Genomic DNA, 24,846 nt, shown 5'->3' on the forward strand with positions numbered 1-24,846 from the left:
CTGGGAAGTGGCCCTGTGCTGTGTGTAGGAAGGGTGTCGGAGTGAACTCCATTCAATGTACAATGTGCGCTGAGTGGGTTCATCAAAAATGTAGTGGTCTGAGAGGGTCATTAACCAGTGTGGCAGCTACATTCAAGAGTAAGGTGTGCACAGAGGGAGCTGCAGATGGAGGAGATGTTGAGTTGGATCTTGGAGACGGCGTGAAGCTGGAAGGTGTGAAAACATTTTGCTACCTCGGAGACATGCTGAATGGAGAAGGTGGATCAGACTCGGCAACGGTTGCTCGAGTGAGATGTGCATGGAAGAAGTTTCGGGAACTGAGTGGCGTGCTGATGATGAGGGGAGTGTCGTTGAAGCTGAAGGGAAAGGTTTATGCTGCATGTGTGAGAAGTGTTATGATTTATGGGAGCGAGACATGGGTAATGAACGTAGAGCAGCAACGAAGGTTGGAAAGGGTGGAAATGCGAATGGTTCAACGGATGTGCGGAGTATCGTTGAGAGAGAGGAAGACAAATGATGAATTGCGAAAGATGATGGGAATAGAGCCTGTGATTGATGCTGTGAAGAGGAACAGGTTGAGATGGTTTGGTCATGTGTTAAGGAAGGATGAAAGTGACTGGTCAAGAGAAGAGTGATGGAAATGAATGTATAAGGAAGCAGAGGATGGGGAAGCCCGAGAAAGACTTGGCTAAAGATGGTGGAAGAAGAAATGCGGGCAAGGGGGTTAACAAGGAGAGATGCAGAAAATAGGGCAAAATGGAGAAGATTGTCATGGGGACCGCAGGGCTAACCCCCGCTCTAGCAGGGAAAATGGCCTTTTAAAATGCATGTTGTTGTTGTTGTATTGTACATGTACAATTAGAACTTGGATGTGTGTCACATTGTACATGTACAAAATAGCTTGTATGTGTGTCACATTGTACATGTACAAAATAGCTTGTATGTGTGTCACATTGTACATGTACAAAATAGCTTGTATGTGTGTCACATTGTACATGTACAAAAGAGCTTGTATGTGTGTCACATTGTACATGTACAATTAGAGCTTGTATGTGTGTCACATTGCACATGTACAAAAGGAGCTTGTATGTGTGTCACATTGCACATGTACAAAAGGAGCTTGTATGTGTGTCACGTTGGACATGTACAAAATAAATGTTCATATACGTAAACTGAAAACGAAACCAACATATTAAAGAGTAGAACTAGGAAATGGAATTGGAGGAGAATGCGTCGATAGATATGATTTGCCTCCAGCCACAGTCCATGTCCACCAAGAGATGTTCTTCAAGGTCACATGAAATATTCAGGTCGCAGGAGAGAGAAAGATGAGTAAAAGAGACATTAGATGATTCTATCTTGTGATTTTCAAAGGGTGCATGTCCTTTGACCTGTTTAACCCAAAATGGAAACGGTTAATCTTTGTATCACAATCTATAGTTGTGCCAAGTTTGGTTGAAATTCCTTCAACGGTTCAAAAGTTATCGTCGTAACAAAGAACCGAAGATGGATGCACAGACATTCCGATAACGTAATGTCTCCTGAGGACTTTTTTTTGACTGTGGAGGCATAAAAACAAGTCTGAAATTGGTAAGTTTGAAATTGCGTGGTTAACTGGTCCCATAGTTGCACTGCTCTCCTTCCTCCATTTACCCCCGCTCACCACGTGATTTCCACAGGTAGAATACTGTCCGAGCATGGTTCCGGCCGACTGCTGGGGACTGCTGCAGGAGTTCACCCAAAGCTTTATGGGGTCCAATGGCCCACTCGTGCCGCCTACATGTGCTTCGCGACATGACGGAGCCCCCCCTTACAACCCGTCCGATACCATGATCCAGTACATGGAACTGTTCAATAGGATGCGCAAACACCATGCACAAAGCAGCAATATCAGTATCCGATAATCCTGGTTGCTTGCTGCCATACCCCCCCTGCTCCCACCACTCCACCCCTATTTTTATTCTCTCTCCATACCAATACTTAACCCCTTCTTTCCCCCCTTTTCTTTTCTCCATGTAGAAAGCACCTCCTGACCCCCTTTATTCGATGTACTGAGATCACGCCTCCCCCCCCCCCCCCCCACCCCTTTATATTCTACTCTTTCTCTGCAGATATTTCATTTTTCCCTAAGGGTGTGGATATAAAATGACAGATTAAAGATATCCATTTCAGAGTTTGTGAATTAAATGTTTGATTCAATTAAACCTTAACTGAGGCGTCTCTCAGATTACACTATTCCTTAAGGGGAAGGAAGGGGAGCATCGAACCAGGTAATGTGCCATGCTTGTGGGGATATTCAAACTGGAGGTTCTGTGCTTGGGGGGTGATTAAAGATAACAATTCCAACCATAAACCATCATTATAAATGGACCAAATACGGTGATCATAATCATACTAAAATACACCATTTCATGTCTGTCTGTCCGCCTGTCTGATGAATTTTTGATGACAATACATTCCGTCGTTACTTATCCCATCTCAACCAAACTTGACAGGATGACCAAGGGTTACACAATGAAGGATGCAGCGCATTCATTTGCCCACCCCCCCTCCCCAAGGGGGTTTCTCCCCCAAGCGGGTTTTCCCCGTCGTTGCCGTCAATGGCGTTGCGTGTTGAGGTGTATATCAATGTTAAATTAGCTTTACTGTGGCGTTTTTACAAAGACGCTTTTAAAAACAAAATTAATGATAATCGCATATTATTAATGTTATTACAAAACAATAGTAATACTAATAATGTCCAACTTACCCAAGGCGTTTTTCCTGCAGTGATAACGTGTATAAACCCGGTGTGTACCCTGGTTAGAATAGGTACACCGTATCCCTGCGTGTCGTAAGAGGCGACTAAGAGGGTTGGCGTCAGGAAGGGCATCCGGCCATGAAAACATTGCCTCAAGGGGAGAACCATGACAATTACAACTACATATGGGCAGGGTACAGCCCGAAGTGGAGATCGGTTTCTGAGGTTTGGGACATGGAATGTAGGGACAATGACAGGGAGATCAGGAGAAGTGGTGGAAGTATTGGTCAGAAGAAGAGTGGACATATGTTGTGTGCAGGAGACGAGATGGAAGGGAAGTTGTGTGAGAATGGTGAAGGGTAGGCAGGCACAGAAATACAAGTTTGTGTGGCAAGGGTGCCCGGAGGGCGTGAATGGTGTTGGTGTCCTGTTTTCTGAGGAGTTTGTAGACAGTGTGGTGAGTGTGACTAGAGTGAGTGATAGGTTGATGGTGAAAATGATGATTGGAAAGCTCTTGAACGTCATCTCGGGATATGCTCCGCAGGTTGGTCGAAGCGATGAAGAGAAGGACAAGTTCTGGTGTGCGATAGAGAAGCTGATGGAAAACGTGAAAGATGAGGAAGTTGTTGTGGTAGGAGGAGACCTAAATGGACATGTGGGAAGGAGTATGTACGGTTTTGAGGAGTTCATGGGGGTTACGGATATGGTGTGAGAAATGGAGAAGGTGAAAGGATTTTGGAGTTTGCTGATGGAGCTGATTTGTAATACTCAGTTCCAGAAAGAGGATAATAAGCTTGTTACATACACGTCAGGTGGGTCGACGACAACCGTTGACTACCTGATGGTGCGTAGGTGAGATAGGGGGCACCTCCGGGACACAAAGGTGATCCCGGGGGAGGAGGCTGTTTCACAGCACCACTTGGTTGTCTGCGACATAAGGGTGAAAGGTGCGAGGAGAGCTCGGCGGGTGAAGTACCAACTGAGAATTAAGGTGTGGAGGTTGAAAGACGTGACAGTAAGGGAGGCATTAAAAGAGAGGCTGAGTTGGGTCGAGGATGATGTGGTTGAGCTTGAAAGTGGTTGGATGTCAATGAAAGATAGTCTGTTAGGAGCCATTGGTGAGGTATGTGGGTGGACAAAAGGACCACCGAGGCACTCGGAAAAATGGTGGTGGGATGAGGAAGTTGGAAAGAGGATTGACGAGAAGAGGAAGAAGTTCAAGGAGTGGCAGAAGGCGAAGGGTATGGGAGCAGAAAAAGCAGAGCATGAAAGTTATAAGGCAGCCAAGAAGGCTGCAAAGAAAGAGGTAGCAAAGGCGCAGGAGGCATGTAGGAAAATGTTCGGAGAAAGCTTGGATTCGGAAGAGGGTCAGAGAGCGGTATTCAGGATTGCAAAGCAGATAGCGAAAGAGAGGTGTGATGTGATGGGGGTGAGTTGCTTGAAGCATGAAGTGGGACAAATCGTTGTGGACCCAGATGGAATTAAAGGAAGATGGAAAAGATATATGGAAATGCTGTTGAATACAGAGAATGAATGGGATGGCAACATAGAGAGTAGCCCAGTTTTAGGACCGGCAGAGAAGATAACTGAGAAGGAAGTTGAGGAAGCGATAAAAGCAATGAAGAGTAGAAAAGCGGGAGGGCCGACGGGAGTTGTGGGAGATATGTTGAAGGCAGCAGGAAGTTGGGGTGTGAAGAGAATGACAGAGATCTGTAATCTGGTGGTGAAAGAAGGCCGCATTCCAATGGATTGGGAACTGAGTACCCTCGTCCCTCTATACAAGGGGAAAGGTGACCCTCTGGAGTGTGGCTCGTACCGAGCGATAAAGTTATTGGAGCATGGAATGAAGGTATTGGAAAGGGTGTTGGAGAGGAGGATAAGGAAGAAGGTGAAGACCGACGAAATGCAGTTTGGATTTATGCCAGGAAGAGGAACGACAGACGCGCTCTTTATTGTGAAGCAGTTGCAGGAGAAGTACATGGAGAAGAGGAAGAAGTTGTTTCTTGGGTTTGTTGATCTGGAGAAAGTATTCAATAGGGTTCCACGTGAAGTAGTGACATGGGCATCGAGGAAGCTAGGAGTGGAGGAATGGTTGATCAGAGTAGTGATGGCAATGTACAAAAGAGCGCACACAGCTGTAAGGACGAAGGACGGGAACAGTGGTGAGTTTGAGGTGAAGGTGGGAGTGCATCAGGGGTCGGTACTAAGTCCACTACTATTTGTAGCTGTGATGGAGGTGCTGGCTCGGAACGTTAAGGAGGGTTTACCGTGGGAGTTGTATGCAGATGATCTGGTGTTGATTGCGGAAAGTATGGATGGACTGAAGGAAAAGATGAACAAGTGGAAGGAATGTATGGAGACAAAAGGTCTGAAGGTGAATATAGGAAAGACGAAGTTGATGGCAAGTGGTAAAGCATGTGGTGAGGTGGAAAGAACTGGGTAGTGGCCATGTGCTGTGTGCAGGAAGGGTGTCGGAGTGAACTCCATTCAATGTACAATGTGTGCTGAGTGGGTTCATCAAAAATGTAGTGGTCTGAGAGGGTAATTAACCAGTGTGGCAGCTACATTCAAATGTAAGGTGTGCACAGAGGGAGCTGCAGATGGAGGAGATGTTGAGTTGGATCTTGGAGATGGCGTGAAGCTGGAAGGTGTGAAAACATTTTGCTACCTGCTGAATGAATCGGCGACATGCTGAATGGAGAAGGTGGATCAGACTCGGCAACGGTTGCAAGAGTGAGATGTGCATGGAAGAAGTTTCAGGAACTGAGTGGCGTGCTGATGAGGAGGGGAGTGTCGTTGAAGCTGAAGGGAAAGGTGTATGCTGCATGTGTGAGAAGTGTTCTGATTTATGGGAGCGAGACATGGGTAATGAACGTAGAGCAGCAACGAAGGTTGGAAAGGGTGGAAATGCGAATGGTTCGATGGATGTGCGGAGTATCGTTGAGAGAGAGGAAGATAAATGATGAATTGCGAAAGATGATGGAAATAGAGCCTGTGATTGATGCTGCAAAGAGGAACAGGTTGAGATGGTTTGGTCATGTGTTGAGGAAGGATGAAAGTGACTGGTTGAGAAGAGTGATGGAAATGAATGTAGAAGGAAGTAGAGGACGGGGAAGACCGAGAAAGACTTGGCTAAAGATGGTGGAAGAAGAAATGCGGGCAAGGGGGTTAACAAGGAGAGATGCAGAAAATAGGGCAAAATGGAGAAGATTGTCATGGGGACCGCAAGGCTAACCCCCGCTCTAGCAGGGAAAATGGCCTTAAAATGCATGTTGTTATTGTTGTTGATAACGTGTATAAATAGCTCGTAGTTATTAATGGCGTTTCTGTGGGAGCAACAGCTTCTACAGGAAGTAAAAATATTACAAACCACCAGCACGTATGCTTAGCTTTTTAAACAGTTGCGAATGCTTTTTATAACACTAAATTAAGAAATTTGGAGGAATCCCGACATCCGTGAAGTAAGGTTTACTTGCAGAACTGAGCGAAGATCTACTGTGCTCAAAATACTCCACAATGGTTGGGTTAATACCATGACACTTCCTGGTGCTAACATGGCGTTTTTCGTGGTGGCCTTTTGAAACTCGCTCCTGCTGTTTAACACGAAACTGAAAGGGAGGAAGCCTGGATTGTGCTCATTTACCAAGCAGCTAGCTAGCGCTTGCCAAGCCAGCCGTTCCTGAACAATTTTGAATGGAGTGCTTGCTCGAATGCATAAACCACTTGGCGATCTCTCCACAAGAAACTTGGTAAATGAACACACACCCAATGTTCTTGATACCCGACCATAGATTGACTAATGTATACATCCCAAAGAGGAATGACCCTTCCTCCCGCTCCCGTCGCGAGCGGGTGTACTCGTGTGAAGAAATCTGCCAAAGTCATCTTTTGTTTGCTTATTTCTGTGACCTTGAAAGAGGCTGTGACCTTGGAAAAACAACCACAACAGAGGAGAACGATATGCTCATAAATACCTTGTATAATCAGAGAGTACGCTTGTACACTCTATGTAGGGAAACGTCGGTCCCATCTGCTACATACAAAGCTAAAGTTGGAGTATCTTTAAAAACTCGGTTTGGCGACATATGAGAGCCAACCTGGTTTGTTCGCTGATTGTCGAGGTAGGGATCACTTTTCAGTTCTCCAGACCAAGGTAAAAGCAAAAAAAAGCAAAAAAATGAGATCGGTCAAACCCAGGAATTCATCTTCTTGTTCATAATAATAATCTTCTTCAGACGGCATATTTCCGAGCTGCCTCTGTCGAATGGTAGCAGAATCATTGCCATTGATAGAGTTTTACTTCCTGAAACATGCTTTGGTATTATAATTGTGATAGCTTGAAAGGATTCCACGAAAATTACGTAAAACTACATTCCTATGTAAAACAATGGGATTGGGCTAGGCGTGGCTATGACTGTCAATCAGCTTGATGGGGGCGGAGCCGCTAGACACATTCGCCTCCGTGTCGGCGTTATGCGTGATAATGTTATATGGGATCAAATAATCTCAGCAGAAATATCATGTCTCGGGAAATGCCTTGTTTTTCATTGTTACATTTATGAAAATAAAATAATAGTGAGGTACCAGTGCTACACACCGCACACGGGACACGTGATCACAAACACTCCAGTCACGGAGCAAGGCAAAAGCAAACCCTGTGATCAAAAAACCATCGTGAGTCACGGTTTCTCGGCGCCAGATTCGTTACGTCGGCGCATCACTGATTTTTTTTTTTTTTGTACACTGAATCGAGGCTCGTGAAAGAGCTCCGTCGTATGAAACAGCCTGAACAAGGAATCCACGGGAATTGAATCTACTATAAATGGAAGAGGTGTGTGTGTGTGTGCAGTGCGTGTGTGTGCATGCGTGGTCACGGTGGAATGGGCATGCGTGGTCGTGGCGGAATGGACATGCGTGGTCGCGGCGGAATGGGCATGCGCGGTCACGGCGGAATGGGCATGCGCGGTCGTGGCGGAATGGGCATGCATGGTCGCGGCGGAATGGGCATGCACGGTCACGGCGGAATGGGCATGCGTGGTCGCAGCAGAACGGGCAGGCGTGGTCGCGGCGGAATAGGCATGCGCGGTCGTGGCAGAATGGGCATGCACGGTCGCGGGGGAATGGGCATGCGCAGTCGCGGGGGAATGGGCATGCGCAGTCACGGCGGAATGGGCATGCGCGGTCGTGGCAGAATGGGCATGCACGGTCGCGGGGGAATGGGCATGCGTGGTCGCGGGGGAATGGGCATGCGCGGTTGCGGGGGAATGGGCATGCGCGGTCGCGGGGGAATTGACATGCGCAGTCGCGGGGGAATGGGCATGCGCGGTCGTGGCAGAATGGGCATGCACAGTCGCGGGGGAATGGGCATGCATGGTCGTGGGGGAATGGGCATGCACGGTCGCGGGGGAATGGGCATGCGCAGTCACGGCGGAATGGGCATGCGCGGTCGCGGGGGAATGGGCATGCATGGTCGTGGCGGAATCGGCATGCGCGGTCACGGGGGAATGGGCATGCGCGGTCACGGGGGAATGGGCATGCGCGGTCACGGCAGAATGGGCATGCGCAGTCACAACGGAATGGGAATGAGCAGTGGCGGTGGATGGGCATGCGTGGTTGCGGCAGAATGGGCATGCACGGTTGTACCCCAATGGGCATGCGTGGTTTTACCGAAGTTGGCATGTGTGGTCACAGCGGAATGAGCATGCACAGTCGCGGCAGAATGGGCATGCGTGGTTTTACCAAAATTGACTTGTGTGGTCACAGCAGAATGAGCACGGGCGGCCTTGGCATAAATCCTCAATTTTATCAGTTCATGGAATTTTATGCATAAAAATATATAATAATAAACATAAATGCACCTCTTAAAGGCATGGTTTGTAACACTTCTTTCCACACATTCTTCCTCTATGAACTCCTTGGCCTCATGCAGGTTTCTTTGAACAAAACGAGAAACTATCAACCTTCATAAAACTGCAATATGCAATAATTTTGCAAACTGTGGTAGTTATTTAAGGCGTGATGATCACACATCCTGCCTTCATTAAACATTATAGAAATCTATATTGAAGCGAGTTCCTGCTGTATGTCATTCCGCTGTATGTTATTTCAGATAAACGTCGTTGCTAAATTACTCCCTTTTGTGCGATTACACATCGCGAAAATTTGGCTTGTTTCGCAATAAACACGTTTTGAGTTGCATGGAACTACTTTATATGGTGGAGCATCACTGAGGTGGGAATGGCATGGTTCCTTCCCGCTATCCAGTCCCTCACCTCGCCATGTTTGTTGCTCAACGTGCATATCGTACTGTGGTGCACCTTATTTACCGTTTAGACTCGAAGCTCACATGAGTGAAATCAGTCATCCAGTGAAGGAAGTGATGCGGTGCTAAAGAAGAGGCATCCTTCAGTCACCTTGCAGACAAAGTTGGAGGTTTTGAGACCATTTGAAACAGGTGAATGGGCATTTCAGGAATGGATGTTTCAGGACATTTCTGCAAATAGTGGTAATGACTTGTGTGGTTAAACAGATAACAACAAAAGAAAACATGGAAACAAGGTTCTATAAACATGGCTGCGTGGTTTACTCCACATTGAAGTCCGCAAATTGGACACTGAAGAAATTTCATTCGCCTTGTTCCTTCTGTAGCGGCTGCAAGTTACACAAATATGTTCACATCACATGTTAGGATCTTCCAAAACGAAGGGATTTAAAAAAAATAAGAATGAATTAAAACTGAGACCAAAGTGAAAAATGCACGAAATGAAATTTCTGAACAGTGTTGACGCTGACAATTTGAATCACACAGTTGTCGTCGTGGTGAAAACGGTTTATAACAGTGTTGCTTTTCACGTTTTAGGCCCAATAGGACCACACGAGAGAGTGCGATCATGAGGGTGCATGAAAAAAAAATCCCCCACAGGTCACCACGTTGGTTCCATTGGGAAAATAAAATCCACTTTTTCCAGTCGAAATCCACACAAAACTAGCTGGACGTATCTGCTGCCACCACCTGGTCGATTGGCGGCGGCGTCGACTCGGCCGGCGCCGCTTCACCGACGTCATCGCTCTCCAGTCGTTCAGGGCTTACTTCCAGCGGGTCGTCGTCCTGAGGATACAGTTCCGGGTAGCGCTGCATGCAGTCCTGCATGTCACGAAACTGGTCGAGGCAGTCCGAGCCACGCATCTCCTCCTGGCTCTTGTGAAAGCAGGAGAAAGCCGCCTTGAACGGTTCACTGCACGGACCGCTCGCCATGCCGCCCAAGCACGGGCAGTTCCAGTTGATTTCACCATTAGGCAGGATCAGGCCTGCAAGTTCATTCAGCACAAGAGATGATTAGGCATCCTTCTTCAGATGTAAGAAAATAAGCAACTCGACATACGCAAAACCTATCAAATGACCTTTCGTATGAAATTACCTGGAATACGGCTTCGTGTATCATTTTTAGTCAGAAAGGGAAGACTTGTTTAAAATAAATGAGCAATCTGGACGCAAAACAGTTAAAATCCAGCAATTCCGATCTCCATATCACCTTATCCTGCGCTGTGTTCAGAAACAAGGACATGGGCGGAGTCTATGAGCGGCAAATTTGATTGGTCGTGATATTTTGTCCAAGTACTGCTAAACAAAAAGGGTTTGAAAGTGTAAAAATGCGATTGGTGTTCGACAGCGTTCAAATATATAATTCAATTGAAATAAAATGAAAAATTTAAACGTTCTAGAAAGAAAATCCAGAAGTTTCGTGCTGTTGATGTGGCTTCTTAGACACCACCTTAGTTAACGCTTTACATTCATTTTCGTGCCTGGTGTTTGTGTCCTTTAATGACATCCTTAAAAATCAAGTTTCCTGTTTGGAATGATTTTCAATTTTGATTGACTGGAAACACCCGCTCCCTTCGAAAGCATTGGGAGGGAACGCTGGGAAGGGGGGGGGGGGGGGGCAAACAGTTGCCCTGTGTACTACCAAAGTCGTTCCTCAATCGTAAACTGACGTTTGTAGACAGACAGAAGTGAACCAATTGCTTTACCCCACCTTTGACTTCGCTCACGTGAGGTAAAAAAGTGCATTCATGTGTATTTGTTTGAAATCAAGTTCAAAGAAGACAGACTGAGGAAGTAGGACAACCATCAGACACAATGAATGGACACGTGGGCAAGAGAAAGAGGGAAGGAAACACCAGCTTACAAAGAGATGGGAAGGATTAATAAGTGTCGAGAAGATGGGTAAGGCAGGGATGGAGGATCACCTGAGATGGTAGTGCACCCTCACACAGCGAAGCTATAGCGAAGCCCTTAAAGGGACAATGGGGTTAAACAGATTGAAGATGCTGGTTCCATAAGGAATTAAAAAAGCAAAGGAGTGGAGATGAGTAGCACACCTGGAATTTGGGAGTGGTACGCCTGGATGGAGGTTGCTAAAATAATGCACATGACCTGAAGGGACCGAGAAAGGATAAAAGAAAGCAGAGGATGCACGACCTGAGGAGGTGGTAGAAAGCAGAGTCCACCAACCTGTTTGCGGTCAGAAAAGGGCAGGCCTTGTGCTATTCGTGGGAGTAGTCTTTGATTTTAAGAGATGGAGATTCCACACTATCCAGGATCGAGAAGTGTGACACAGAAGAACCAGTCCAGAGGCACAAGGAACAGTAGTGTTCACAAAATATCGGCTCAAAAAAGAGGGCAAAAGGGCATCATGCTGACAGTGGGGCATCAGGTGGACACAGCAAACAAGGGAATATCCATAGAATGATTGAAAACAGACTCCATTGAGGTGCGGATGGGCTTCATATAACGAGGTCAGATTTACCAAGGAAGGACTGAGCACAAAGGAGGATGCTTAATCTGGAGCTGAATTTGGAATACAGCTTTGAGATAGGCCTTCCCAGGAGGTCGTCGCTGATGGTGACTCCCAGAAGTTCGACAGAATGAACCTCGTTCCAATGGTTAACTGCAAATGGATCGGTTGGTTAACTTGGCGATTCTTTCTGATAGACGTGGTGAGAGTGCGAGCTTTGCTTGATGTCTTTAATGTATTTGTCCGTAGTGTGGGACATGGACAAGCTCCACAATGAGCGTTACATCATTGGAACAAAGAGACTCGGTCATATTGCAGAAAAAGATAGTTTAAGGGATTGTTTTTAGTAGAAGTTGCTATGACTTTCTAACCTGTAACTCCTCCACGATTTGAGGTAGAAATTTGAAACTTTGCTGAATGACTGCACTGGTGACGAGGACGGTACCGTTTGTTTTGAAACTTTGATGGGGCACGTATTGAGCTTACTGCTCACTCACTCAATATTGGGTGATGTAATCTAGGGAAGGGTCGTCTCAGCATGCAAGGGATAATGGCGGCACAACATAACTAACGGCTGCATTCATAACGGAAAGTGATTTTGGCAAAGATTTTTCTGATCAAGAATCTTCTGATTATGACTATGCTCAAAATCATGATGTACAATGTGCTGTCAGACCATACATGTATCGTGTGAAACCGAGGTGGCATCTTGCATGAAATACCTGCCGTTCACAACCAGAGCCTCCGTTAGGAGCCAGCAGAGCCCGCAGCCGCTGGGAGCATCCGACAAACAGGGGCCTCCGACAAAACAGGGGCCTCCGGCAAAACAGGGGCCTCCGGCAAAACAGGGGCCTCCGGCAAAACAGGGGCCTCCGGCAAAACAGGGGCCTCCGGCAAAACAGGGGCCTCCGGCAAAACAGGGGCCTCCGGCAAAACAGGGGCCTCCGGCAAAACAGGGGCCTCCGGCAAAACAGGGGCCTCCGGCAAAACAGGGGCCTCCGGCAAAACAGGGGCCTCCGGCAAAACAGGGGCCTCCGGCAAAACAGGGGCCTCCGGCAAAACAGGGGCCTCCGGCAAAACAGGGGCCTCCGGCAAAACAGGGGCCTCCGGCAAAACAGGGGCCTCCGGCAAAACAGGGGCCTCCGGCAAAACAGGGGCCTCCGGCAAAACAGGGGCCTCCGGCAAAACAGGGGCCTCCGGCAAAACAGGGGCCTCCGGCAAAACAGGGGCCTCCGGCAAAACAGGGGCCTCCGGCAAAACAGGGGCCTCCGGCAAAACAGGGGCCTCCGGCAAAACAGGGGCCTCCGGCAAAACAGGGGCCTCCGGCAAAACAGGGGCCTCCGACAAACAGGGGCCTCCGACAAACAGGGGCCTCCGACAAACAGGGGCCTCCGACAAACAGGGGCCTCCGACAAACAGGGGCCTCCGACAAACAGGGGCCTCCGACAAACAGGGGCCTCCGACAAACAGGGGCCTCCGACAAACAGGGGCCTCCGACAAACAGGGGCCTCCGACAAACAGGGGCCTCCGACAAACAGGGGCCTCCGACAAACAGGGGCCTCCGACAAACAGGGGCCTCCGACAAACAGGGGCCTCCGACAAACAGGGGCCTCCGACAAACAGGGGCCTCCGACAAACAGGGGCCTCCGACAAACAGGGGCCTCCGCCAAACAGGGGCCTCCGCCAAACAGGGGCCTCCGACAAACAGGGGCCTCCGACAAACAGGGGCCTCCGACAAACAGGGGCCTCCGACAAACAGGGGCCTCCGACAAACAGGGGCCTCCGACAAACAGGGGCCTCCGACAAACAGGGGCCTCCGACAAACAGGGGCCTCCGACAAACAGGGGCCTCCGACAAACAGGGGCCTCCGACAAACAGGGGCCTCCGACAAACAGGGGCCTCCGACAAACAGGGGCCTCCGACAAACAGGGGCCTCCGACAAACAGGGGCCTCCGACAAATAGGGGCCTCCCACATCAGCTTTCTTTAAAGTCCAGTTGTGCAACGTAGACGTTTCCAACAACTATCCTGCATGCCTACCGGCTGCCAATCGCTTCACTGATGGGTTTAATCAAAGACATCATGTTGCACTTCATAACCACATGGTATACCTATCTGTAAATCTCAATGAGGATGAAAAATAGTGAAACACGCGAAAACTGAACTTTTCGTGGTAGAGTCGTTGTTGTTTATGTGCTTTTTTCCCGAACGCCGTCACTTTTTATTCTAAAATCTTAAATGGTTCCTGCTGCCATACATTAAACATTTTCTTAATCCAATTCAGAAAGATAGACGGACTTTCAAAATAGAACCCTGTATCTTCATGTTTAAACAGACATCGATTTTTTTTTTCCCCAAGTATAATCGATCATTTTCTGGGAATCGAGCCTGTGATTGATGCTGTGAAGAGAAAGGTTGAGATGGTTTGGTCATGTGTTGAGGAAGGATGAAATTGACTGGTTGAGAAGAGTGATGGAAATGAATGTAGAAGGAAGTAGAGGATGAGGAAGACCGAGAAAGACTTGGCTAAAGATGGTGGAAGAAGAAATGTGGGCAAGGGGGTTAGGGTTAACAAGGAGAGATGCAGAAAATAGGGGAAGATGGAGAAGATTGTCATGGGGACCGCAAGGCTAACCCCAGCTCTGGCAGGGAAAATGGCCTTAAAATGCCTGTTGTTCTCGTTGTTTAATCGGTCATTTCTTCTTGTTTCCATACGTTTTCCAGTAGCATCCCGACATCCTTTTTCATTGAAAAAAAAAACTTTTTATTACTTGTTGAATAACTTTCCAACGACCTCAAAGTAAATAGAATGAAATTGACTATGAATTATTTACTCGATTTTACGTCATTTCCTCCATCTTGCAGAAGTACCTTGAGGATGCGAGTCAGCGTTATTTTCTTTATCTTGACATACTTGGCATTAGGCTAAGCCTGGTGTTGGCTCAGCGGTTAGGGTGCCGGCTTGGGATCCTCGGATCCTGGGTTCGAATCCCGGTCGATCGTTGAATTAACACCAGGGTGGTTGACTCAGCCTGTCATCCTTCAGAGGTCGGCAAATTGAGTACCAGTTCACTAGTAATTCCCTGTGTGTCGCAAGAGGCGACTAACAGGGTTGGCGGCAGGAAGGGCATCCGGCCATGAAACATTGCTTCAAAGAGGGGACCACGGTGCCCGAAAAAGGCCAACCACCGCTCTGCAGGGAAAAATGGCCTCTAAAGGTTGTTCACTCGGCATTAGGCTCACATAAGCTTTGCTGCTCTACTGAATTTAGCTGACACTGCGAAAAGAAAGGATGCTAAATGTTACAGCGAGGCAATGGGCCGAGTGAAGGAAGTGGGGACTTTCAGATTTCTCATATGTCTCGTCATCTGGTACGATCTGCTTGTCCAGATCAACTGAGTCAGCAAGGTATTGCAGTCAAAGGACGTGCAGTTGGAAGTTGCATTAGACCAAATCCAGGTGTCATGCTCACTTTTCTTACGAATCCAGGCACTTTTCTTCCGAGTCTGTAGATGAACCAGGTTCAGACCCACAGACAAAGTTCAAAGTAGAATTTTTCTACAGGGTTATTGATGTTTGTCTGACTGCACTCGACAGTAGATTTGAGCAGGTGTGCTGCATCTTGTGTTGCAGAAGGTGAGGACTTGGGGTTGAAGGGGGGAGGAGGACATGGGGGGTGTGGAGGCTTGAGTGCAGGGAGGAGATCAATGCCTTAGGGTTGGGAGGGGAAGGTGAGGACTTGAGGTTAAAGGGGGGAGGAGGACATGGGGGGTGTGGAGGCTTCAGTACAGGGAGGAGATCAATGCCTTAGGGTTGGGAGGGGAAGGTGAGGACTTGAGGTTAAAGGGGGGTGGAGGACATGGGGGGTGTGGAGGCTTGACTGTGGGGAGGAGATCAATGCCTTAGGGTTGTGAGGGGAAGGTGAGGACTTGGGGTTGAGGGGGGGGGGGAAGGACATGGGAGGTGTGGAGGCTTGAGTACAGGGAGGAAATCAATGCCTTAGGGTTGGGAGGGGAAGGTGAGGACTTGGCATTGAAGGGGGTGGGAGGGGGAGGGGGGGAGATGGCGTCCATAAATAACACAAATTATGCACCATGGTCATGGAGATTAACCATCATTTCATCATTTTCTCTGTTTCTGTAGATTATCTATCTGCTTGGCACATGAAACCTACAGTATATGACTACTAGCCCTGCTGTCTGATAAGGCTGCACCTGCACGTATGTCTGATAAGGCTGCACCTGCACGTATGTCTGATAAGGCTGTACCTGCACGTATGTCTGATAAGGCTGTACCTGCACGTATGTCTGATAAGGCTGTACCTGCACGTATGTCTGATAAGGCTGTACCTGCACGTATGTCTGATAAGGCTGAACCTGCACGTATGTCTGATAAGGCTGTACCTGCACGTATGTCTGATAAGGCTGTACCTGCACGTATGTCTGATAAGGCTGTACCTGCACGTATGTCTGATACGTAATGTAGAAAGTTACTGATAAGATTGATTGCTAAAGTGGTGGCGATTATGGCCGATGGTAAATCGAAATGCGAAAAAGCAAAAACGCTACTTACCCTCAGCTTTTTCTGCTTTTCTGCAGCTGTTCTGCCTTTGTTTGGTTCTGTTTGCATGTTCTGCTCTTCTTTTCCATCATATGAGAATGGGACATGTTCTGGTTGGACACATGTTCTGTTCTGTCCATTCTGGTTGGACACATGTTCTGTTCTGTCCATTCTGGTGGGACACATGGACACGGTCCGTTCTGGTGGGACACATGGACACGGTCCGTTCTGGTGGGACACATGGACACGGTCCGTTCTGGTGGGACACATGGACACGGTCCGTTCTGGTGGGACACATGGACACGGTCCGTTCTGGTGGGACACATGGACACGGTCCGTTCTGGTGGGACACATGGACACGGTCCGTTCTGGTGGGACACATGGACACGGTCCGTTCTGGTGGGACACATGGACACGGTCCGTTCTGGTGGGACACATGGACACGGTCCGTTCTGGTGGGACACATGGACACGGTCCGTTCTGGTGGGACACATGGACACGGTCCGTTCTGGTGGGACACATGGACACGGTCCGTTCTGGTGGGACACATGGACACGGTCCGTTCTGGTGGGACACATGGACACGGTCCGTTCTGGTGGGACACATGGACACGGTCCGTTCTGGTGGGACACATGGACACGGTCCGTTCTGGTGGGACACATGGACACGGTCCGTTCTGGTGGGACACATGGACACGGTCCGTTCTGGTGGGACACATGGACACGGTCCGTTCTGGTGGGACACATGGACACGGTCCGTTCTGGTGGGACACATGGACACGGTCCGTTCTGGTGGGACACATGGACACGGTCCGTTCTGGTGGGACACATGGACACGGTCCGTTCTGGTGGGACACATGGACACGGTCCGTTCTGGTGGGACACATGGACACGGTCCGTTCTGGTGGGACACATGGACACGGTCCGTTCTGGTGGGACAAGGACACGGTCCGTTCTGGTGGGATACATGGACACGGTCCGTTCTGGTGGGATACATGGACATTGGACATGGTCCGTTCTGGTGGGATACATGGACATGGTCCGTTCTGGTGGGATACATGGACATGGTCCGTTCTGGTGGGATACATGGACATGGTCCGTTCTGGTGGGATACATGGATATGGTCCGTTCTTGTGGGATACATGGATATGGTCCGTTCTTGTGGGATACATGGATATGGTCCGTTCTGGTGGGATACATGGACATGGTCCGTTCTGGTGGGATACATGGACATGGTCCGTTCTGGTGGGATACATCGACATTATCCGTTCAGGTGGGATACATGGACATGGTCCGTTCTGGTGGGATACATGGACATGGTCCGTTCTGGTGGGATACATGGACATGGTCCGTTCTGGTGGGGTACATGGACATGGTCCGTTCTGGTGGGATACATGGACATGGTCCGTTCTGGTGGGATACATGGACATGGTCCGTTCTGGTGGGATACATGGACATGGTCCGTTCTGGTGGGATACATGGACATGGTCCGTTCTGGTGGGATACATGGACATGGTCCGTTCTGGTGGGATACGTGGACATGGTCCGTTCTGGTGGGATACGTGGATATGGTCCGTTCTGGTGGGATACGTGGATATGGTGTCAGTACTGCTCATGTTTACAAGAGCCCAGCGTGATGGTGTGTGCGTCTTGAATCTGCACACGGGATGAGACAGGGACACATCCAATTATGACCTCTGATCCCATTCCACAAGCTCCTTTGGATTGCATCATGAAAATTGCCTGTGGCTCACGATGTGGAACGCTCCGCTGCAAACGTCGAAGAGTAAAGCTGCCATGTACATCTGCATGTGCATGTAGACAACAGGCTGATGAGAATGATCCGATTCAACATTTTTATTTTTTTTTGGATACAGAATCGAGGCTTGTGAAAGATAACATTTATCACAAAAACAAATCAAAGAGACAAACAAACAAAGTATATAAAAAGGGGAGCGGTAGACAAGATGGGGAGAGAAGGGGAAGCACATAAACACAACATTTGAGAGCAGGGACATCGGGAATGTATGGGAGGGAGAGGGATTGGGGGAAGGCGGTGTGGGAAGGGGGTGGGGGGGAGGTGGGAGAAGTATAAACACAAGGACACCAAGGACTTCCAGGAAAGAAGTTGGTATTTAAAAAAAGAGCATTTGGGGTGAAATTAGCGGGGGTAGAAAAGATCAAGGTTTTGGATGCGGGAAGATAAGAGATGGTGGTGAACAGCTGTTTTAAAGACCTGGAGGGAGGAGTGAGATTGAAGAGAGTGAGGGAGTTTGTTCCAGAGGCGGGAGAAAAGGGGAATGAAAGAGTGAAGGTGAGCAGCGAGCCTAGATTTTGGCAGTTTAACCATAAGAGGGTTGCAGGCAGATCTTGTGCGACCTGTAGGAATATTTGGGGGACAGAGCCCAGAGAGAGCTGGAGGAGCAAGGCCGGAGAGGAGTCGGTAGAAGACGGAAAGACCACCAACCTGCCTGCGGTGAGTGAGTGAAAGGCCCTCGGAGTTAGCTTCATCGCGGGAGATTCCAATGATTCTGAACGCTTTGGTTTCAACAGCGTGAAGACGAGCTAGGTGTGAGGCAGGAGCACCAGCCCAGAGGGGAGAGCAGTATTCCATTGAGCTGCGGATGAAAGCCTTGTATGTGGTGAGGAGCTCAGGTGTGCCAAGGAAGGACTTCGCACGACGGAGGATGCCCAGTCGGCGACTGGCTTTGGAGGCCAGATTTGAAATGTGGTTTTCCCAGGAAAGATCATGGCAGATAGTGAGACCCATTGTATGTGAACATTAGGAATATGTGACTGCCACATTGTCTCGATTTGCTGTCGTGGTGAATTCTCGGCCATTAACAATGAGGAGGCAGAGTTGTGCTGGTACAACGCCTACGATTCTGTAGAGTGCGGCCATTGTGATATTGCACATGCAAATAGGATGCGTTTCTGTTTATGTTACATTCCAAAGTGGCCATAATGCCAAAATCTAGTCAGCCCACCTGGAGCATCGTTCCGAGGAGCTTATGCGATGGCGCGTCATCCGTTCGTCAGTCCGCAAACACTTGCAACTTCTTCTCCGAAACTGCTGATTGGATTGTGACCAAACTCGGCACAAATGATATTTGGTATGTTGCAACTCAAGTTTGTTCACAACATTAAAAAAAAACCGAGGTCTTTAGGGGGCGGGGGGTTGCCCCACAAAATATGTATTTGCTCTCTCCTCCGAAACTACACACACAATTTTGATGAAACTCGACCACGACCGTCATCACCCGTGATGTACCAGAGTTTGTTCACGACATTAAACAAAAAAATTGAGGTCTGGCGGGGAGCGGTGCCCCCCAAAATAGGTGTTTTGTTTGTTTGTTTAAAGTGTTATGATTACGTTAGTATGATTCAACCTGCTGCCCTGAGTCAACCAGGTGAGCGCCCAGGGGAATTGCCCCGACTTCTTGTCTTCATTTCATTTTTGGTGGCCCTTTTGTTTTGACCTCTTTATCCTCAAAATTTAGTTTGGCAAAATCGATTTTTTGACTGAGCGACCCTCAATTCCGTTCGATAAGCTTGTTAGCAATTGCTACTCAAAAATGCCTCTTATGTTCTTAAAATGGAGTCTTTTCTGAAATGAGATCTCGGCTAGAAGGGCTTTTGGACATTTATCACAATCAGTGCAGTACATTACAGGTATATAACAACGTAAACAATCTGGTGAGACACGAGATTAGCTTAGAGCAATATGTTGACCGGTGGTGTGAAGGTGTTACCATGCTCTTCATAAGGATCATCCGGGTCATCGGGTTTTATCTCTGCCAGGCTCGGTGAAGCGTGGTCATCCTTGGTTACAAACATGATCCGGTCCTTTCCTGCACAACCAACCCAGGAAAATCAACCAAACATTTACAATCGTACTACAATCCTACAAGAATGAGTGCGTTGTGATGACAATTTCAGTTGTTTTCATGAAGATTGTCCTGCTCATTCGTCTTCATGTTGTGGGGAAAAATCCATTGCACTGCTAATTGTATATTTGTTGATTAGTTGTACAGTAACGGCCAGATCTTACAAGTTAAAATAATTAAATACATTCAAAAGCTCAAACATCGTTTACTTATTGACTTGTAGCAAATGTGCGATGATGCAATGTGCTGGTGAAACATTGCGGAGATGTAAAGTAAGAATGAATGCACACAGGAGCAGCATGAGAAACCCAGATAAAACTACTGCTTGTCCACTACTCGCTCGTCACTTTACTTATGGATAGTGCAAGAACATGAGCTTCAGTCACCAAGGTCATCGGATAGATAAGCGCTAATGGCAGGAACAAGGATGGCATGGAATATAAAATAATGAAATACCAAAAATAACCTTAACTTGCAAGCAATTGTTTGGTTGTTTTTAATTTTGTACATACAGTCAAGTCAAGAACCTGGTGTTGGCTTAGAGGTTAGGGTGCCGGCTTGGGATCCTAGGATCCTGTGTTTGAATGCCGGTCGATCTCTGAAATAACACCAGGAGGGTTGACTCAGCCTGTCATCCTTCCTAGGTCCACCAATTGAGTACCAGTTCACTGGTAATTCCCTGCGTGTTGCAAGAGGCGACTAACAGGGTTGGCGGCAGGAAGGGCATCCGGCCATAAAACATTGCTTCAACAAGCGTTATGCCTCGGTCCCCCGTCGGGGAAGTGATGTGAGTTGACAGAGTGGAAGACGCAGAAAACATGCTATGATATTATATTTCGCTCACAAGGTTCAGACATACATGGAGGCGGCCATCTTGGATTTTGACGTGGCGACCCAATTTTCAATAGCGTTCTTCCTTATGCGTAGATACACCCACACACCAGATTAGAAGTTAGTAATTCTTTTCTTTTTTTCAAGATATTTCGCTCACAAGGTTCAGACATATATATGGTGGCGGCCATCTTGGATTTTGACGTGGCGACCCAATTTTCAATGGGGTTCTTCCTTATGCCTAGATACACCCACACACCAGATTAGAAACTGGTACTTCGCTTATTTTTCAAGATATTCCGCTCACAAGGTTCAGACATACATGGCATCAGACATGCATGGCGGCGGCCATCTTGGATTTTGACGTGGGGTGCACGCACACACCAAATTCGAATGCGGTCCTTCGCTTATGCACGCACACACGCACATACGGACGGACGGACGGACGGGAAAACCATCGTCCCCCTTTCGCTCCGCGGTGCGACGGGGGACAAAAAGAGGACCACGGTGCCCGAAAAAGGCCAACCCCTGCTCTGCGAGGAAAATGGCCTCTCAAGGTGGTTCATGTACAGAGTCAAGGCTCGTGGAAGAGCTTGAACACAACACCACAGAGAGAAAGAGAGAAAGAGAGAGAACGACAGAGGGAAAGAGAGAAAGACAGAAAGAAAGAGAGAAAGTTACCCTGCACTCGCGAAGCGAAAATGGGGTTAAGCAATCTCTCTGCGTACGTGTGCCGTGTCTGCATTTTTAAAATTCATTTTCTCCGCAACCGTTGGACCGATTGACATGAAATGTTACCGTAGGAGCGCCTGTGCCTGTAAATTATTTTGCTGATAATTTTGACGTCATAGGTCACATGGTACGGACGCCATCTTGGAAAAACGTTACACCTCCATCTCCCAAACCGCTTAATGGAAAACAATGAAACATGGCTCATTGTCAAGTACGCCCCATGGGGAATAAGATATGTTAATGATGATGTCATAGGTGCCTCCATTATGATGTCATAATTCAACAAGTTCCACGCTTGATCTGATCAGCATGAAAATAAAAAATTCGTCTGCAACTGTTGGTCCGATGAACACAAAATTTTCAGAATATGGGCGGCTACTCCTGTAGAATTGTTCTAATGATAATTATGACATAATTGGTCACATGGTACAGGTGCCATCTTGGAAAATCGAAAAAAGTTGCACCTCCATATCTCCGAAACCACCCCATGGGAAAAATTGGAATATGGCTCAATGTCAAGCACTCCCCTTGGGGAATAAAATATGTTAATGATGATGTCATCAGTACCATAATAATGACGTCATAATTCAGCAAATTGTACAACACGATTCGATTAGTATGAATTTTTTTTCTCTGCAATTCCTGGACCGATTGACAGGAAATTTTCACCATAGGAGCGCTACCTCCTGCAGAATATTTCAATGATTATTATTATGACATCATAGTTCAGCGGTACAGGCGCCATCTTGCAATAAACGAAAAACGTTACACCTCTATAGTCTATCTCCCAAACCACTCAATGGAAAAATTGAAACATGGCTCATTGTCAAGTACTCCCCATGAAGAATAAGATATATTAATGATGACGTCATTGGTGCCTTCATTATGACGTCATAAATTGACAGAGACAACACTTAGACTGATCATTTTGAAATTTATTGAGCGTGATCTACGCAACAATTATATTAGAGAATATAAATTTATGTCACGTGGTCTGGCAGCCATATTGGATGCGTAGATATGCGTAGACGTAGGATGCGTAGACCTCCCGGTGTGTACCCCGGTTTAGAATAGGTACACCGTATCCCTGCGCATCGTAAGAGGCGACTAAGGGTTGGCGCCAGGAAGGGCATCCGGCCATAAAAAAAACATTGCCTCAAACAGGGAACCATGATTGTCATGGGGCCCGCAAGGCTAACCCCTGCTCCAGCGGGGAAAATGGCCTGAAAACGATCATTCATTCATTTCATTCAGATACACCCACACACCAAATACCTAACCGAGTTGATACCAACTCGGTTAGGTATCAAATATAAAAAACCCTTCAAAAACAAAAGACTTCACTCGCACCAAGTTGACTGCGCAGGGTAAGTATGCCATGAATACCATCTTGTTGTAGCTTTGTAGTGTGGGTTGGTGAAATTGTATGTTTATGTTCATGGTAGTTGTATATTTGTAGTGTGGGTTGGTGAAATTGTATGTTTATGTTCATGGTAGTTGTATATTTGTAGTGTGGGTTGGTGAAATTGTATGTTTATGTTCATGGTAGTTGTATATTTGTAGTGTGGGTTGGTGTAATTGTATGTTTATGTTCATGGTAGTTGTATATTTGTAGTGTGGGTTGGTGAAATTGTATGTTTATGTTAGAGGTAGTTGTAGCTTTGTAGTGTAGGTTGGTGTAATTGTATGTTTATGTTTATGTTCATGGTAGTTGTATATTTGTAGTGTGGGTTGGTGATATTGTATGTTTATGTTAGAGGTAGTTGTAGCTTTGTAGTGTGGGTTGGTGTAATTGTATGTTTATGTTAGTGGTAGTTGTATATTTGTAGTGTGGGTTGGTGAAATTGTATGTTTATGTTAGAGGTAGTTGTAGCTTTGTAGTGTGGGTTGGTGTAATTGTATGTTTATGTTAGTGGTAGTTGTATATTTGTAGTGTGGGTTGGTGTAATTGTATGTCTATGTTAGTGGTAGTTGTAGCTTTGTAGTGTGGGTTGGTGTAATTGTATGTCTATGTTAGAGGTAGTTGTATATTTGTAGTGTGGGTTGGTGTAATTGTATGTCTATGTTAGTGGTAGTTGTAGCTTTGTAGTGTGGGTTGGTGTAATTGTATGTTTATGTTAGTGGTAGTTGTATATTTGTAGTGTGGGTTGGTGTAATTGTATGTCTATGTTAGAGGTAGTTGTATATTTGTAGTGTGGGTTGGTGTAATTGTATGTTTATGTTAGTGGTGGTTGTATATTATTTTGTAGTGTGGGTTGGTGTAATTGTATGTCTATGTTAGTGATGGTTGTATATTTGTAGTGTGGGTTGGTGTAATTGTGTGTCTATGTTAGTGATGGTTGTATATTTGTAGTGTGGGTTGGTGTAATTGTATGTCTATGTTAGTGATGGTTGTATATTTGTAGTGTGGGTTGGTGTAATTGTATGTTTATGTTAGTGGTAGTTGTATATTTGTAGTGTGGGTTGGTGTAATTGTATGTTTATGTTAGTGGTGGTTGTATATTTGTAGTGTGGGTTGGTGTAATTGTATGTTTATGTTAGTGGTAGTTGTATATTTGTAGTGTGGGTTGGTGTAATTGTATGTTTATGTTAGTGGTGGTTGTATATTTGTAGTGTGGGTTGGTGTAATTGTATGTTTATGTTAGTGGTGGTTGTATATTTGTAGTGTGGGTTGGTGTAATTGTATGTTTATGTTAGTGGTGGTTGTATATTTGTAGTGTGGGTTGGTGTAATTGTATGTTTATGTTAGTGGTAGTTGTATATTTGTAGTGTGGGTTGGTGTAATTGTATGTCTATGTTAGAGGTGGTTGTATATTTGTAGTGTGGGTTGGTGTAATTGTATGTTTAATTGTTTATGTTAGTGATGGTTGTATATTTGTAGTGTGGGTTGGTGTAATTGTATGTCTATGTTAGTGGTGGTTGTATATTTGTAGTGTGGGTTGGTGTAATTGTATGTTTATATTAGTGGTAGTTGTATATTTGTAGTGTGGGTTGGTGTAATTGTATGTTTAATTGTTTATGTTAGTGATGGTTGTATATTTGTAGTGTGGGTTGGTGTAATTGTATGTCTATGTTAGTGGTGGTTGTATATTTGTAGTGTGGGTTGGTGTAATTGTATGTTTATGTTAGTGGTGGTTGTATATTTGTAGTGTGGGTTGGTGTAATTGTATGTTTATGTTAGTGGTAGTTGTGTATTTGTAGTGTGGGTTGGTGTAATTGTATGTTTATGTTAGTGGTAGTTGTATATTTGTAGTGTGGGTTGGTGTAATTGTATGTTTATGTTAGAGGTAGTTGTATATTTGT

General features: G+C 46.7%; 2 protein-coding genes across 2 annotated transcripts in view; one reads left to right on the top strand and one right to left on the bottom strand.

Moving 5' to 3' along the window:
- The window catches only part of MED20 (mediator complex subunit 20), a 47,581-nt gene extending 45,161 nt beyond the window's left edge, over positions 1-2,420 (top strand). The window contains exon 4 of the mRNA XM_068104747.2: positions 1,680-2,420. Within this exon, the coding sequence (XP_067960848.1) occupies positions 1,680-1,904 (225 nt within the window). The 3' untranslated portion in view covers positions 1,905-2,420. The remainder of the gene's footprint in view (positions 1-1,679) is intronic.
- Positions 2,421-9,299: 6,879 nt separating this feature from the next.
- The window catches only part of CHCHD4 (coiled-coil-helix-coiled-coil-helix domain containing 4), a 60,278-nt gene continuing 44,731 nt past the window's right edge, over positions 9,300-24,846 (bottom strand). The window contains exons 2-3 of the mRNA XM_068104737.2: positions 19,846-19,944; positions 9,300-10,048 (exon numbers count right to left, since the gene is read on the bottom strand). Of these exons, the coding sequence (XP_067960838.2) occupies positions 9,726-10,048; positions 19,846-19,944 (422 nt within the window). The 3' untranslated portion in view covers positions 9,300-9,725. The remainder of the gene's footprint in view (positions 10,049-19,845; positions 19,945-24,846) is intronic.

This window comes from Myxine glutinosa, chromosome 1 (genome assembly GCF_964187855.1).
Source record: "Myxine glutinosa chromosome 1, kmMyxGlut1.1, whole genome shotgun sequence".
NCBI lineage: Eukaryota > Metazoa > Chordata > Myxini > Myxiniformes > Myxinidae > Myxine > Myxine glutinosa.